The sequence below is a fragment of the Schistocerca cancellata genome, chromosome 6 (assembly GCF_023864275.1).
Source record: "Schistocerca cancellata isolate TAMUIC-IGC-003103 chromosome 6, iqSchCanc2.1, whole genome shotgun sequence".
NCBI lineage: Eukaryota > Metazoa > Arthropoda > Insecta > Orthoptera > Acrididae > Schistocerca > Schistocerca cancellata.
The window spans coordinates 42,698,689-42,712,952 of record NC_064631.1 but is presented as its reverse complement, the minus strand read 5'-3'; the positions used below and the strand labels follow the sequence as shown (position 1 = coordinate 42,712,952).

The 14,264-nt window shown below is 46.9% G+C and overlaps 1 protein-coding gene across 1 annotated transcript in view; it reads right to left on the bottom strand.

Moving 5' to 3' along the window:
- LOC126191206 (uncharacterized) overlaps positions 1-8,484 on the bottom strand; it is a 307,035-nt gene extending 298,551 nt beyond the window's left edge. The window contains exon 1 of the mRNA XM_049932000.1: positions 8,302-8,484. Coding sequence (XP_049787957.1) covers positions 8,302-8,484 — 183 coding nt within the window. The remainder of the gene's footprint in view (positions 1-8,301) is intronic.
- Positions 8,485-14,264: the final 5,780 nt, after the last annotated feature.

Below are 14,264 nucleotides of genomic sequence, written 5' to 3'. Positions count from 1 at the left end.
GCGGATGAAAAAGTGAGTGGGAGGTGGGGCAGGGGACAGACAAGAGTAAGCAGCGGACGAATGTATGGTAGAGATAGCTATTGTAATAGAATTCATTAGCTGTCATTTGAAGTTTCAAAGGAATTTAATTTCTCTGATATTTCGAAAATATCATTTCAAAGTAGGGTTCCTAATACAGAAAATAATTTTTAGGACATGTTGGTGTCATGCAGTGGCACAGAGACGGTTTTGCTTTGTTCAGAACGACTGTTTTTTTGCTGTGCTCTTCAGATAGCAGTCTGAGAATTCAAGATAAATAAGAGAGATTCTATAAGGGGTCCGTAGGCCCTTACTATAGATTTGCACTCGGCACAGGTCGATAGAGCGAACAATCGATTGTGTCGTGTTGCGAGAGCGAGTGTGGAGTTGCCAGAGTCCCATGTTGCGGGTAGAGAGGTGTGGAGGCCAGTTGTTGTAATACAAGGCTTTATCGACAAAGGGAGTTGCCATCGTCGCGGTTTAACCCCTTTGTGCTAGAATAATACCGGGAAAGTGAAGAAGTATTGTTACGAAAGTGATTAGTGATATTCTAGTGCCGATATTTTGGTTTCGCGTCTACCGCGCCGGCATCTCTTTGGATTGCAGTGTTGGATTGCAGTGTTGGATGCAGTGATGGATTAGCGTGTGACGATAATGGAAAATGAAGAAGCCTGTGCTGAGATTAGCCGTAATTAGATATGTATGACGAAGGCAGTGGCTGTCTCCTCCTTTTTGTGTTTTTTGAGACAAATATAGGTTCGTAATTAGTGGAACTGTGTTGGTGTTGTTCTTGTTACCAGCCATTTCATTATTACAGTATTGAGAAGGACGAACAGGAAAGTAACAACTTCCGTAGTAATCAATTCCGATTGCCAGCCCCATTAGGTACACTGTCACATTAATAATAATAATTATTGGACTGCTATTCGATCAGATCAAGTCGGGATAAATAAACGGAGGTGTTAAAAAATTCACCTGAAAGTTTACATTTGCAATGCTATTCCACTAACTAGGACAACATTCCACACTGAAATCAGTGGAGACATCTACACAAACATTCCCATTCATCTGGCAAACGTCTCTTTGCTTGTATTACGTATGCTTTCACCCACGTGAGTTTTCGCTATTAATTAGGATACACGCTATACTAGAGGCCTACGTACTGGAAAGATTTCGATGTGAGTGAAAATTACTGTGTACAGTGTTTATGGGGCCAAATTCTGCAGAGAAGGACAGGACCTGCACCTCAGTTTGTTTAGGAACGCGGTGAGGGACAAGGTGGATATTTCCTCAAGACGCTTACGGGCTTCTACTTCCTTGTCCGTCTGAACTTGAAGTGCACACTTCCTGGCCTCACTGCCGATGGCTTGTCAGTGACAAACGGACGAAGTGTAGTCGTAAAGGTATTACATCGAAAAAATTAAGTTACGCAATTAACGTTTTGTTTGCTTGCAGGTACTGATCTGCAATGCTGGTACGCATTGAAATCCTGGCCACAGCAGGCTGCTGTATCAGGCAAAACAAAATGGCGTTGGTGATAAAGCGGAATTTCGGGCGGTAATTCGCTTTCTGGAGTTGAAGCGGAACAACGCGGATCGGAAGAGAAGTGGAGGCCAAGGTGCTCAAACCAGAATCTAGGCGACAGTGGACAAAGTGAAAATCAATCACGGATCTGATTTCAACATCTGCGGCGACAGTTTGAACCTGGTAAAGGTCACCAGCCTCTGGGTTCACGATTGATCGCACCCATAAAAAAAAGCTCTATAAGCTTAATTATGTATATAGATATTTCATCCAACCTGAGAATCTTCTAGACTCTCGACGAATTTTGGCTGTTATTGATATCCATACTGGCAACATAACGGTCCCGGGAATTGCAAGACTATCAAAATCTCGACAGCAGTTCCTGGGGCTAGCCCAGACATGCGAAAAGAAGCGAGCAGGGGACTTTCGTTTACACACGTAAAAACAGAAGATTTAAGAAAATATTTTTTTTATTTACTTACTAAGTAAATAACTACAACTTAAATTTTGTGTCTGCATGCAGTAATATTTTTGCGTTATACTTTTGATGCATGACGAATACAATGTAAGTTCTAATGGCAAAAAGATAATTTTTATGTGACACAATTACAAACTAACAGTTTTCCGATTTTTTCCCTTTACTTTTACTGTGAAATCTTCCTTGTTAGCAAATTTCATGATTCTAGGTTAACAGGAAGTACCTTCCTTGTAGGTTTTGATCACTGAACTTGCATCAAACTGTCACATAAATGGCAGCATCTTTGAATTGTATTGTCTTAGAATCTTAAATTTTTTGCACCGGCAAGGGACCATAGACCTTAGTACATGAACAAAATTTTAAACTTTGTACGTCTTCCCGTTCCTGTATTCCCGTTACTGTGAAAAACGGTTTTATCAGACGGACAAACAGTCTGATAATCATTGATAAAAATATATTTTTTCGTTTGATATAATTACAAACTAACCATTTTCGTACGTTTTTCCTTTACTTGTACCGTAAAATCTTGCGAAATTTCATGATTCCAGGTTAACGTGAAATACCCTATAGGTTTTGATTTATTCTGGTATCAAAATTGCTACATAAACGGCCATATCTTTTTATTCCATTGACTTGGAAGCTTAAATTTTTTACATCGCCAAGGGACAGTACATCTCATAATGTGACATAAATTTATACACTCCTGGAAATGGAAAAAAGAACACATTGACACCGGTGTGTCAGACCCACCATACTTGCTCCGGACACTGCGAGAGGGCTGTGCAAGCAATGATCACACGCACGGCACAGCGGACACACCAGGAACCGCGGTGTTGGCCGTCGAATGGCGCTAGCTGCGCAGCATTTGTGCACCGCCGCCGTCAGTGTCAGCCAGTTTGCCGTGGCATACGGAGCTCCATCGCAGTCTTTAACACTGGTAGCATGCCGCGACAGCGTGGACGTGAACCGTATGTGCAGTTGACGGACTTTGAGCGAGGGCGTATAGTGGGCATCCGGGAGGTCGGGTGGACGTACCGCCGAATTGCTCAACACGTGGGGCGTGAGGTCTCCACAGTACATCGATGTTGTCGCCAGTGGTCGGCGGAAGGTGCACGTGCCCGTCGACCTGGGACCGGACCGCAGCGACGCACGGATGCACGCCAAGACCGTAGGATCCTACGCAGTGCCGTAGGGGACCGCACCGCCACTTCCCAGCAAATTAGGGACACTGTTGCTCCTGGGGTATCGGCGAGGACCATTCGCAACCGTCTCCATGAAGCTGGGCTACGGTCCCGCACACCGTTAGGCCGTCTTCCGCTCACGCCCCAACATCGTGCAGCCCGCCTCCAGTGGTATCGCGACAGGCGTGAATGGAGGGACGAATGGAGACGTGTCGTCTTCAGGGATGAGAGTCGCTTCTGCCTTGGTGCCAATGATGGTCGTATGCGTGTTTGGCGCCGTGCAGGTGAGCGCCACAATCAGGACTGCATACGACCGAGGCACACAGGGCCAACACCCGGCATCATGGTGTGGGGAGCGATCTCCTACACTGGCTGTACACCACTGGTGATCGTCGAGGGGACACTGAATAGTGCACGGTACATCCAAACCGTCATCGAACCCATCGTTCTACCATTCCTAGACCGGCAAGGGAACTTGCTGTTCCAACAGGACAATGCACGTCCGCATGTATCCCGTGCCACCCAACGTGCTCTAGAAGGTGTAAGTCAACTACCCTGGCCAGCAAGATCTCCGGATCTGTCCCCCATTGAGCATGTTTGGGACTGGATGAAGCGTCGTCTCACGCGGTCTGCACGTCCAGCACGAACGCTGGTCCAACTGAGGCGCCAGGTGGAAATGGCATGGCAAGCCGTTCCACAGGACTACATCCAGCATCTCTACGATCGTCTCCATGGGAGAATAGCAGCCTGCATTGCTGCGAAAGGTGGATATACACTGTACTAGTGCCGACATTGTGCATGCTCTGTTGCCTGTGTCTATGTGCCTGTGGTTCTGTCAGTGTGATCATGTGATGTATCTGACCCCAGGAATGTGTCAATAAAGTTTCCCCTTCCTGGGACAATGAATTCACGGTGTTCTTATTTCAATTTCCAGGAGTGTATTTCATACCACCACACGTTCGTGAGGTAAACGGTTCGTAACAGTCGGACAGACAGAGAGATAGATAGATGGACAACAATGCGACCCTATATTGTTTCGTTACGTGAAAGTCTAATTATACCTAACAATGTTGTACTTGACAATGGCTTAAGGGGAAATCACGGTAACAATACAAATTAAAGAAGTCGTACAGTCAAATGGCAGACATATGAATCAAACATTATTACGTATATGACTGTGGCGCAGAAATAAGCCGAGCTGAGGTAGTGGCTGAAATGGAGCAGCAGTGTCTGTCTCGTTTAGGTCACGCCTATAGCTGCCTGATCAACACGGAGCAGTACTTGGCGGATCACGATGAACTCGAGAAAAAGGAGCAAAGGAAACTGTGAAATGTGCGGATACCCCACTGTAGAACAAAGCCAAGGCCCAGCCATCAAAGAGCAAGTTTTTTTGGGACTGCCACGGTGCCACAATGCGGTAGAAACAGATTATATTCTTGAGGGGTAAACCGCCAAAGGAGCACACTGTCTACCGGAATCTGATGAGATTGAGATGAGATGAGTGTGTCAAGAAGAAGCGTCGCAGGCTCTTGTTGACGACAGCGACTCAGCCCATTCTGCACGGCCCGTAGTCACACGTGGCCCTCTGCTGTTCCTTACCTTTATAAACGATTTAGGGCAGAATATGAGCAGGCGTATTAGGTTGTTCGCAGATGATGCTGTCGTTTATCGTCCAGTAAAGCCATCAGATCAAAACAAATTGCAAAACGATTTAGATGTCTGTATGATGTGAAAATTGTCAGTCGATCCTAAATAATGAAAACTGTCACGCCATTCCCATCAGTGATAAAAGGAATGCGTAATACTTCCGTTACGCCATAAAACAATCAAATCTGAAGGCTGGAAATCGACTAAATCCCTAGGAATTACAATTACGAACAACTTAAATTGGAAAGAACACGTTGAAAGTGTTGTGGTGAAGGGGAACTGCGTTTCATTGGCAAAGCACTTAGAAGATCTAGTGAAGAGTTTGGGTACACCACGCTTGTCCATTCTCTTTTGGTGTACTGCTGCGCAGTGATTAACGGACTACTTCGAGGAGGTTCAAAGAAGAGCAGCACGTTTTGTATTATCGAGAAATAGAGGAGAAAGTGTCACTGACGTGGAACAGGGTGTGGGGTGGACATCATTAAACCAAAGGCATTTTTTTGCGGCGGGGTCTTCTCACCAAATTCCGGTCACCAACTTTCTCCTCCGAATGATGACGACCTTCACAGGGAGAAACGATCATCATAATAAAATAAGTAAAATCAGAGCTCGCACGGAAAGATATAGATGTTCGTTCTTTCTGCGTGCAGTCTGAGAGTGGAATAATAGAGTATTATTGTGAAGCTAGTTCGATGAACCCGCTGCCAGGCACTTAAATGTGATTTGGAGACTAGCCATATGTAGATGCTGCTTCTCTGTGCTGTCAAATTTAGCTTCAGTCCCCTCATAGTCCAGAAATGACATTTCCAGAATAATGACCAAAATTCCGAATTCTACAACCAAAGTCTACATACATACTCCGCAATCCACCATACGGTGCGTGGCGGAGGGTACCCTGTACCACAACTAGCATCTGCTTTCCCTGTTCCAGTCCCAAACAGAACGAGGGAAAAATGACTGCCTATATGCCTCTGTACGAGGCCTAATCTCTCTTATCTTATCTTTGTGGTCTTTCCGCGAAATGTAAGTTGGCGGCAGCAAAATTGTACTGCAGTCAGCCTCAAATGCTGGTTCTGTAAATTTCCTCAGTAGCGATTCACGAAAAGAACGCCTCCTTTCCTCCAGAGACTCCCATCCGAGTTCCTGAAGCATTTCGGTAACACTCGCGTGATGATCAAACCTACCAGTAACAAATCTAGCAGTCTGCCTCTGAATTGCTTCAATGTCCTCCCTCAATCCGACCTGACAGGGATCCCAAACGCTCGAGCAGTACTCGAGAATAGGTCGTATTAGTGTTTTGTAAGCGGTCTCCTTCATAGATGAACCACATCTTCCCAAAATTCTACCAATGAACCGAACACGACTATCCGCCTTCCCCACAACTGCCATTACATGCTTGTCCCACTTCATATCGCTCTGCAATGTTAGGCCCAAATATTTAATCGACGTGACTGTGTCAAGCGCTACACTACTAGTGGAGTATTCAAACATTACAGGCTTCTTTCTCCCATTCTTTACGCCAGTCACAAATCCTGTGCAAGTCATCTTGTATCCTCCTACAAACGACGACACCTTCCCGTACACCACAGCATCATCAGCAAACAGCCGCAAATTGCTATCCACCCTATCCAAAAGATCATTAATGTAGATAGAAAACAACAGCGGACCTACCACACTTGCCTGGGGCACTGCAGGTGATACCCTCACCTCCGATGAACACTCACCATCGAGGACAACGTACTGGGTTCTATTACTCAAGAAGTCTTCGAGCCACTCACATACAGTAGAGCGTCGATTATCCGAACGTCGGTCAACCGAACGACCGCTTAACCGAACTGTGCACTCGCTCGCACCTGTTACTCTCCCACCCTACCGTCCATCATCCCCCTCACTCCCAAACCAAGTTTCCCACAGTAGTCGCCGCACTGGGCCACCGCTGGCGGAACATTGCTTCTAATGGGGCCTTCACAAGGCGCTGCTGAGCGGCCAAGCCGCCAGTCGCTGTGTTTCAACAATCAGCACACTTCTGTCGGCTTGGCACTGGCAGTAGAAGTAGCGGCAGTGTCAAAGCAACAGCTGCGCCAGCTTAGAGTTGAGTCGTGCCGCTCCACGCAGTCTGAAGGATTGCGCGCCCGCAAGAAGAGCTTCTCACGGTGCAAACAGTCACCTTCTGTTCTCTGTTACGACCACTTGTGTGCTGCTGCGTGAAGAAGTGAACTTGACGATACAAAATGCTTAAACGTAAAAGTGTTGCCCTTTCTATGAGGGACAAGTACGAGATTATTAAAAGGTTATAAGACGGTAACTCTGCAACCATTTTATCCAATGAGTACAAGGTGGGGAAGTCGACAATTACGGATATAAAAAAACAAAAGACGAGCATAGCAAATTTTATAGCTATGCTCGATTCTACTGATGGGTCAACAAGCCGTAAAACTGTGAAACTCGCCACTAACACAAATCTAGATGACGCTGTTTACAAGTGGTTTACACAAAAGAGATCGGAAGAAGAACCTATCTGAGGTCCCATTCTGTGTGAGAAGGCAATGCAGTTCAACGGAAAAGTTGGAGGGCCTTCGAACTTTAAAGCGAGCACGGGCTGGTTAAAACGCTTCAAGTCAAGACACAGCATTCGTGAGCTTACAATAGAGGGAGAAAAACTGTCGGCTGTTTCTTCAGCAGCTGATTCTTTCAAAGTCAAACTAAGGAACTACGTATTCCCACTTAAGTTGCCTTTGTATGTTACAATAAAATTATAAAAAGCCGACCAGTTGCAATGGATAAAGCAATCTTTACCTAGGTTTCAACAAATTTAAATTTGTCTTCTTCAGAAGGTGGCAATTTTACATTAGTATGGACTGATGTATCATCGTCGTTTTTACAAATATCTGCATAGATCCATTTGTCCAAATTTGGACCTTCTGAAGAAGACAAATTTAAATTTGTTGAAACCTAGGTAAAGATTTCTTTATCCATTGCAACTGGTCAGCTGTTTATAATTTTATTACGTGGAACCGTTGCTGTTGTGCAACTATGTTTAAAATTTGTATGTTACTTTGTAATACTAAAAGAGATGCCTGTTTTTATGAATAAATTTACTGTACAGTACTTCTTTTTGGCAAATAAACATGTACAGTTCGATTATCCGAACAAACCAGTTTTCCGAACACCCAAGTCCCCCAATTACTCCGGATAATCGACGCTCTACTGTACTAGGGAACCAATCCCATACGCTCGTACCTCAGTTTGCAGTGGGGCACCGAGTCAAACGCTTTCCGGAAGTCAAGGAATATGTCTGTGAAGCCACGATGCTAGGGAAAAATGTATCGCTAGGGTGGGTGGAAATGCAGAGAAGGGTCAACATCACTGCCTAGTTTCGCGGCCGCAGCTCGAATTTTTGGAGGTGCCGATCAGAACGTGAGGACTGCGTGTCGCGCCGCCGGCCACACGTACCCTGTGCGCGGGCGCCACCGCGGCCCTGTGCTCGGAGGAGCGCGACGAGCGCAGCAGCACGGCGAGCAGCACGAGGACGAGGCTCAGCGCGATGAAGATGAGGATGGCCAGCACGCACGACCGGAAGGACGTGTCGGCCGGGGTGGGCGCCCCCTTCTGCACGTCGTACTCGGCGCTCGGCATGGCGGCCACTGGCGGCCGCCTGCCACCGCCGCGCCGGCCGCGACGCCGCCGGAAGCCGCGCCGCAGATATGCAGGCGGGCCTCCACTTCCTCCGGCCGCCGGCGGGCGCCAACCCCAGGCCGCCGGTCCCGCCCGCTGCCGGGGCTGCACTGCACCAGCTGCGCTGTTATCGCCCCAAAAAAATCATCCTCTGTACTGGTCACGAAGGGCACCTACATCTGCATCTAAACTATCCCATCGAATGTATACAGCCACCTAGAAACATACACTTATCAGCCAGAACTACACTACTGCCCATTAAAACTGCTACACCAAGAATCAAGTCATATGATGAACGGGTACTCATTGGACAAATATATTATACTAGAACTGACATGTGATTACATTTTCGCGCAATTTGGGTACATAGATCCTGAGAAATCAGTACCCAGAACAACCACCTCTGGCCGTAATAACAGCCTTGATACGACTGGGCATTGAGTCAAACAGAGCTCGGATGGCGTGTACAGGTACAGCTGCCCATGCAGCTTCAACACGATACCACAGTTCATCAAGAGTAGCGTATTGTGACGAGCCAGTTGCTCGGCCACCATTGGCCAGACGTTTTCAATTGGTGAGAGATCTGGAGAATGTGTTGGCCAGGGCAGCAGTCGAACATTTTCTGTGTTCAGAAAGGCCCGTACAGGACCTGCAACATGCTGTCGTGCATTATCCTGCTGAAATGTAGGGTTTCGCAGGGATCGAATGAAGGGTAGAGCCACGGGCCGTAACACATCTGAAATGAAATGTCCACTGTTCTATGTGCCGTCAATGCGAACAAGAGGTGACCGAGACGTGTAACCAATGGCACCCCATACCATCACGCCGCGTGATACGCCAGTATGGCGATGACGAATACACGCTTCCAATATGCGTTCACCGCGATGTCGCCAAACACGGATGCGAGCATCACGATGCTGCAAACAGAACCCGGATTCATCCGAAAAAATCACGTTTTGCCATTCGTGCACCCAGGTTTGTCGTTGAGTTCACCATCGCAGGCGCTCCTGTCTATGATGCACCGTGAAGCGTAACCGAAACCATGGTCTCCAAGCTGATAGTCCATGCTGCTGCTAACGTCGTTCGTCCAGATAGTTGTTGTGCTGCAAACGTCCCCATCTGTTGACTGAGGGATCGAGACGTGGCTGCACGATCCGTAACGGCCATGCGGGTAAGATGCCTGTCATCTCGACTGCTAGTGATACGAGGCCGTTGGTATCCAGCACGGCGTTCCGTATTACCCTCCTGAACCCACCGATTGCATATTCTGCTAACAGTCATTGGAGCTCGACAAACGCGAGCAGCAATGTCGCGATACGATAAGCCGCAGTCGCGATAGGCTACAATCCGTCCCTTATCAAAGTCGGAAACGTCATGGTATGCATTTCGTCTCCTCCTTACACGAGGCATCACAACAACGTTTCACCAGGTAACACCGGTCAACTGTTGTTTGTGTATTACAAATCGGTTGGAAACGTTCCTCATGTCAGCACGCTGTACGTGTCGCCACCGGCGCCAACCTTGTGTGAATCACCTGAAAAGCTAATCATTTGCATGTCACAGAATCTTCTTCCTGTCGGTTAAATTTCGCATCTGTAGCACGTCATCTTCGTGGCGTAGAAATTTTAATGGCCAGTATCTACCTACTACCGATATAAGCCCGTCCAGGCGGCAGCAGGGTCATCTGGTAGGAATAACGGCTAGTTAGAAACACTCACGGCGCATCTAGTGATCGTGCTGTCCGTGTATAGAATGGGGAAGGCTGGCGATCTGTCTGAGTTTGACCGAGGGCAGATTGTGATGGCCCGAAGGCTCGGCACGGACATTTCTGAAACCACACGACTCGTCAGATGTTCGAGGAGTGCTGTGGTGTCTTCAACACTTGGCGAAACCAAGGTGAAACCACGTCGTGGTGTTGGGCGACCAACCCTCATTACAGATATGAGACGTCGTAGGCTGGGCAGACTGGTAAAACATGGTAGGCGGCGAACTGGGGCGCCGGCAGCTGTGACCGACAGGTTCTAGGCGCTTCAGTCCGGAACCGCGCTTCTGCTACTGTCGCAGGTTGCAATCCTGCCTCGGGAATGGATGTGTGAGATGTCCTCAGGTTAGTTAGGTTGAGTAGTTCTAAGTCTACGGGACCGATGATCTCAGATGTTAACTCCCATAGTGCTTAGAGCCATTTGAACCATTTTTTTTTTAACTGTGGCGGCACTAACATCAGACTTTAATGCTGGGCAGAGTGCAAGTGTGCGTGGACACACATTGCACCCAACACTCCTCACGGTAGGCCTCCGCAGACGACGACCCGTGCATGGTCAATGTTGACACCACGACATCGGCAACTACGACTGAAATGGACACGAGACCATCGGCCCTGGATGTTGGTCTAGTGCAGAGCGTTTCATGGTCTGATGAATCCCAATACCTTCTTCATCACACCGATGGGAGGTCATGAATCCGTTGTCTTCTAGGGCAACAGCTCCTTCATACCTTCATACAAGCTGGCACTGACTCCATTACGCTCTGGGGAACATTCACGTGTGGATTCGTGGGTGCAACAGACTTCGTGCAAGGCACCACTACGGCCAAGAAGTCGTTGCAGACCCCGTACACCCCTTCATGACGATGGTGTTTCCCAACGGCAGTGGCATTTTTCTATAAGATAATGCGCCATGTCATAAGCCCAGCAGTGATGTAGTGGTTCGGGGAACAGAGTGGCGAGTTCCAGTTGGTGCTCTAGCCCCTCAACTCGCCACATCTGAACGTGATCCAATGCATCTGAGATTTGATTCAACGTCGTGTCGGACCTCATCGCCCAACTCCTCGGAATTTACGGGAATTAAATGACTTGTGTGAGCAGATGTGGTGCCAACTCCGTCCAGCGACCTACAAATATCTCATTGCTTCCTTGCCATAACGCATGGCCTCTCTCATCCGTGTCAAAGGTGGACAGACCCGCTATTACGTAGGTTGTCATAAAATTCTGGCTGATCAGTGTTCATTGATATGGCCACCCTTCGCCTTTATGATAGATTGAACTCTGCTGCGGTGAACTTTCAGTGAACGGGCAGCCCATTCTTCCCCACGGGGTGAAACCAGAAAACTACTTGAATATTAAAAATTGAAAGTAACACGTGCCTTGTAATTCGAACGTCTTTTATTCAAAACATGCTGTCAGTGACGAAGCGAAAAAGCGTTATCATCAGGCCCCAAGCATAATCTTCCATGAAAAGTGACAAAGACCGATGGAGTCTTCAAATGGAAACAGTGAAACTTATTAACTATCTTACGCCAGCATTTGTAAGGAACGAAGTCGAGTGCAACGCGGCCAAAACTCAACTGGAGTCCGAAACAACCAAGTTACGGAATCCAGTTGAAAAAACGACATTTTGTCTATGGAGTGCGTGACTGATTCTTTTGTAAAATGTTTTTTTGTTTATTTATAGACACAATCACATGTTTGAGACACAGTCATAACCGGTTTCGGCCATACAGTGACCATCTTCAGATGTTAAAGCGGCGTACACTGAGCACGCATGAACCTGTGTTCAGTGTATGCCGCCTTTAGCATCTGAAGATGGTCATTGTATGGCCGAAACCGGTTATGACTGTGTAATAAACATGTGATTGTGTCTATAAATTAACGAAAAGAATCCAGTTAAGTTTGACTCCGATGCACTCGACTTCGTTGGTTGCGCATGCTGGCATAACATGCTTAATAAGTTGTACTGTTTCTATTTGAAGACTCCATTGGTCTTTGTCACTGTGGTTCGTACTTTTCATGGCACATGCGGCCTGAAGATGACGCTTTTTTCGCGTCGTCACTGGCGGCATGTTTTGAATAAAAGACGTTCGAATTACAACATACCCGTTAGTTTCAATTTTAAATATTTAAGTACTTCATGCCCGGCTGCTGCCCCACTTTTCTCGATGGATTCTCAGAAACCGGAGAACGTGATCATTTGGACGCTGGAATCTGGCGCAAATCACCCCAAAAGTGTTCCATCTGATTCGGGTCAGGACTGTCGGCAGGTCACTCAATTTCAGGAATGTTAGCGCCCACAAAGCATAATATCACACGTCCTGCTTTATGAAAGAACACATTTTCTTACAGATACAAATAATCGTCGGCTTCGAACTGTTCGTCTACTGTATGGAGTACACAATGCTGTAAAATACGATCGTATCCTTCTCGCATTTGACGTGATTTAAAGCGCAACAGGTGGACCACATGCCAACAGCGAAAAACAGCCACATTCCGTAACACTACCTCCTCCGTTCCTTGGTGTAGCCGCTACACATGATGGAAGGTAATGTTGTCAATGCATTCACTAAACCCAAGGCTTTCCATCAGACTGTCACATTCCATCGGACTGCCACAGGGTGTAGTGTTGATTCATCGGTCCAATCTTTCCAGAGGTGCCGCTCTTTACATCAACTGAATTGTAGCTTACGAGTGACTACAGAAATTTTTGATTTATGAGTAGCCGCTCGATCGTTGTCCCCCACTTTTTTATGTCCTTACGCAAAGTGACTGCGCCAACTGCGCTGCTGGTAGCACTTTGGAAGTGACACCTTTCCGCAACGATCGACTGTCCCTGCCCATCAGTACATGAGGTGTTAGCGGCCTTGGATTAGCTGAATTGTTCCTTCGCGCTTTCAGTACACAACCACATCACCAACTGTCGACTTGTACAGCTTTAGAAGGGTCGAAACGCCTCTGATGGATCTACTACTCAGGTGACAACTAATGACTGTTCCACGTTCTAAGTTACTGAATTCTCCTGACTGACCCATTCTCCTGTTGTGCTTCTGTGCTAACAACACAGTACTCCCCGCCTTCTTTTACACTGGCGGGTTCGCCTCTCGTAAATGTAGTGGTTAGTTGCGCTGCATTACACAGTCGTGTCCGGATACTTTTAATCAAATAGTGAACATGTATACTCCGCAATCTACCTTATGATATATGGCGCAGGGTTGTTCTATGTACTGCTGTCACATCGGCCCCTCTACCATTCCACTGGTCTCTCGAATTCTACTTTCCTCTTTAATTCGCAAGGTTCACATTGAAGGAAACATACACTAATGCCCATTAGTGTTTGTGGAAAGATCCGCGATACATCGATAAACTGCGAGCACATGAGAAAAACTGAACAAAAAACTACACTACTGGCCATTAAACTTGGCTACACCACGAAGATGACGCGCTACAGACGCGAAATTTAACCGACAGGAAGAAGATGCTTGATATGCAAATGATTAGCTTGTAAGTAGGCTGTTTATGTTTTCTTATTGGCAACGTTACGTAGCGCTCGGTATGAAAATCACTGGCTCTGCTGTGTGCAGTCTATGGCTAGTTTGCATTGTTGTCTGCCATTGTAGTGTTGGGCAGCGGCAGCTGGATGTGAACAGCGCGTAGCGTTGCGCAGTAGGAGGTGAGCCGCCAGCAGTGGTGGATGTGGGGAGAGAAATGGCGGAGATTTGAAATTTGTAAGACGGGATGGCATATATATTATTATGATTAAGGTAAATACATTGTTTGTTCTCTATTAAAATCTTTCATTTGCTAACTATGCCTATCAGTAGTTAGTGCCTTCAGTAGTTTGAATCTTTTATTTAGCTGGCAGTAGTGGCGCTCGCTGTATTGCAGTAGTTCGAGTAACGAAGATTTTTGGTGAGGTAAGTGATTTGTGAAACGTATAGGTTAATGTTAGTCAGGGCCATTCTTTTGTAGGGAT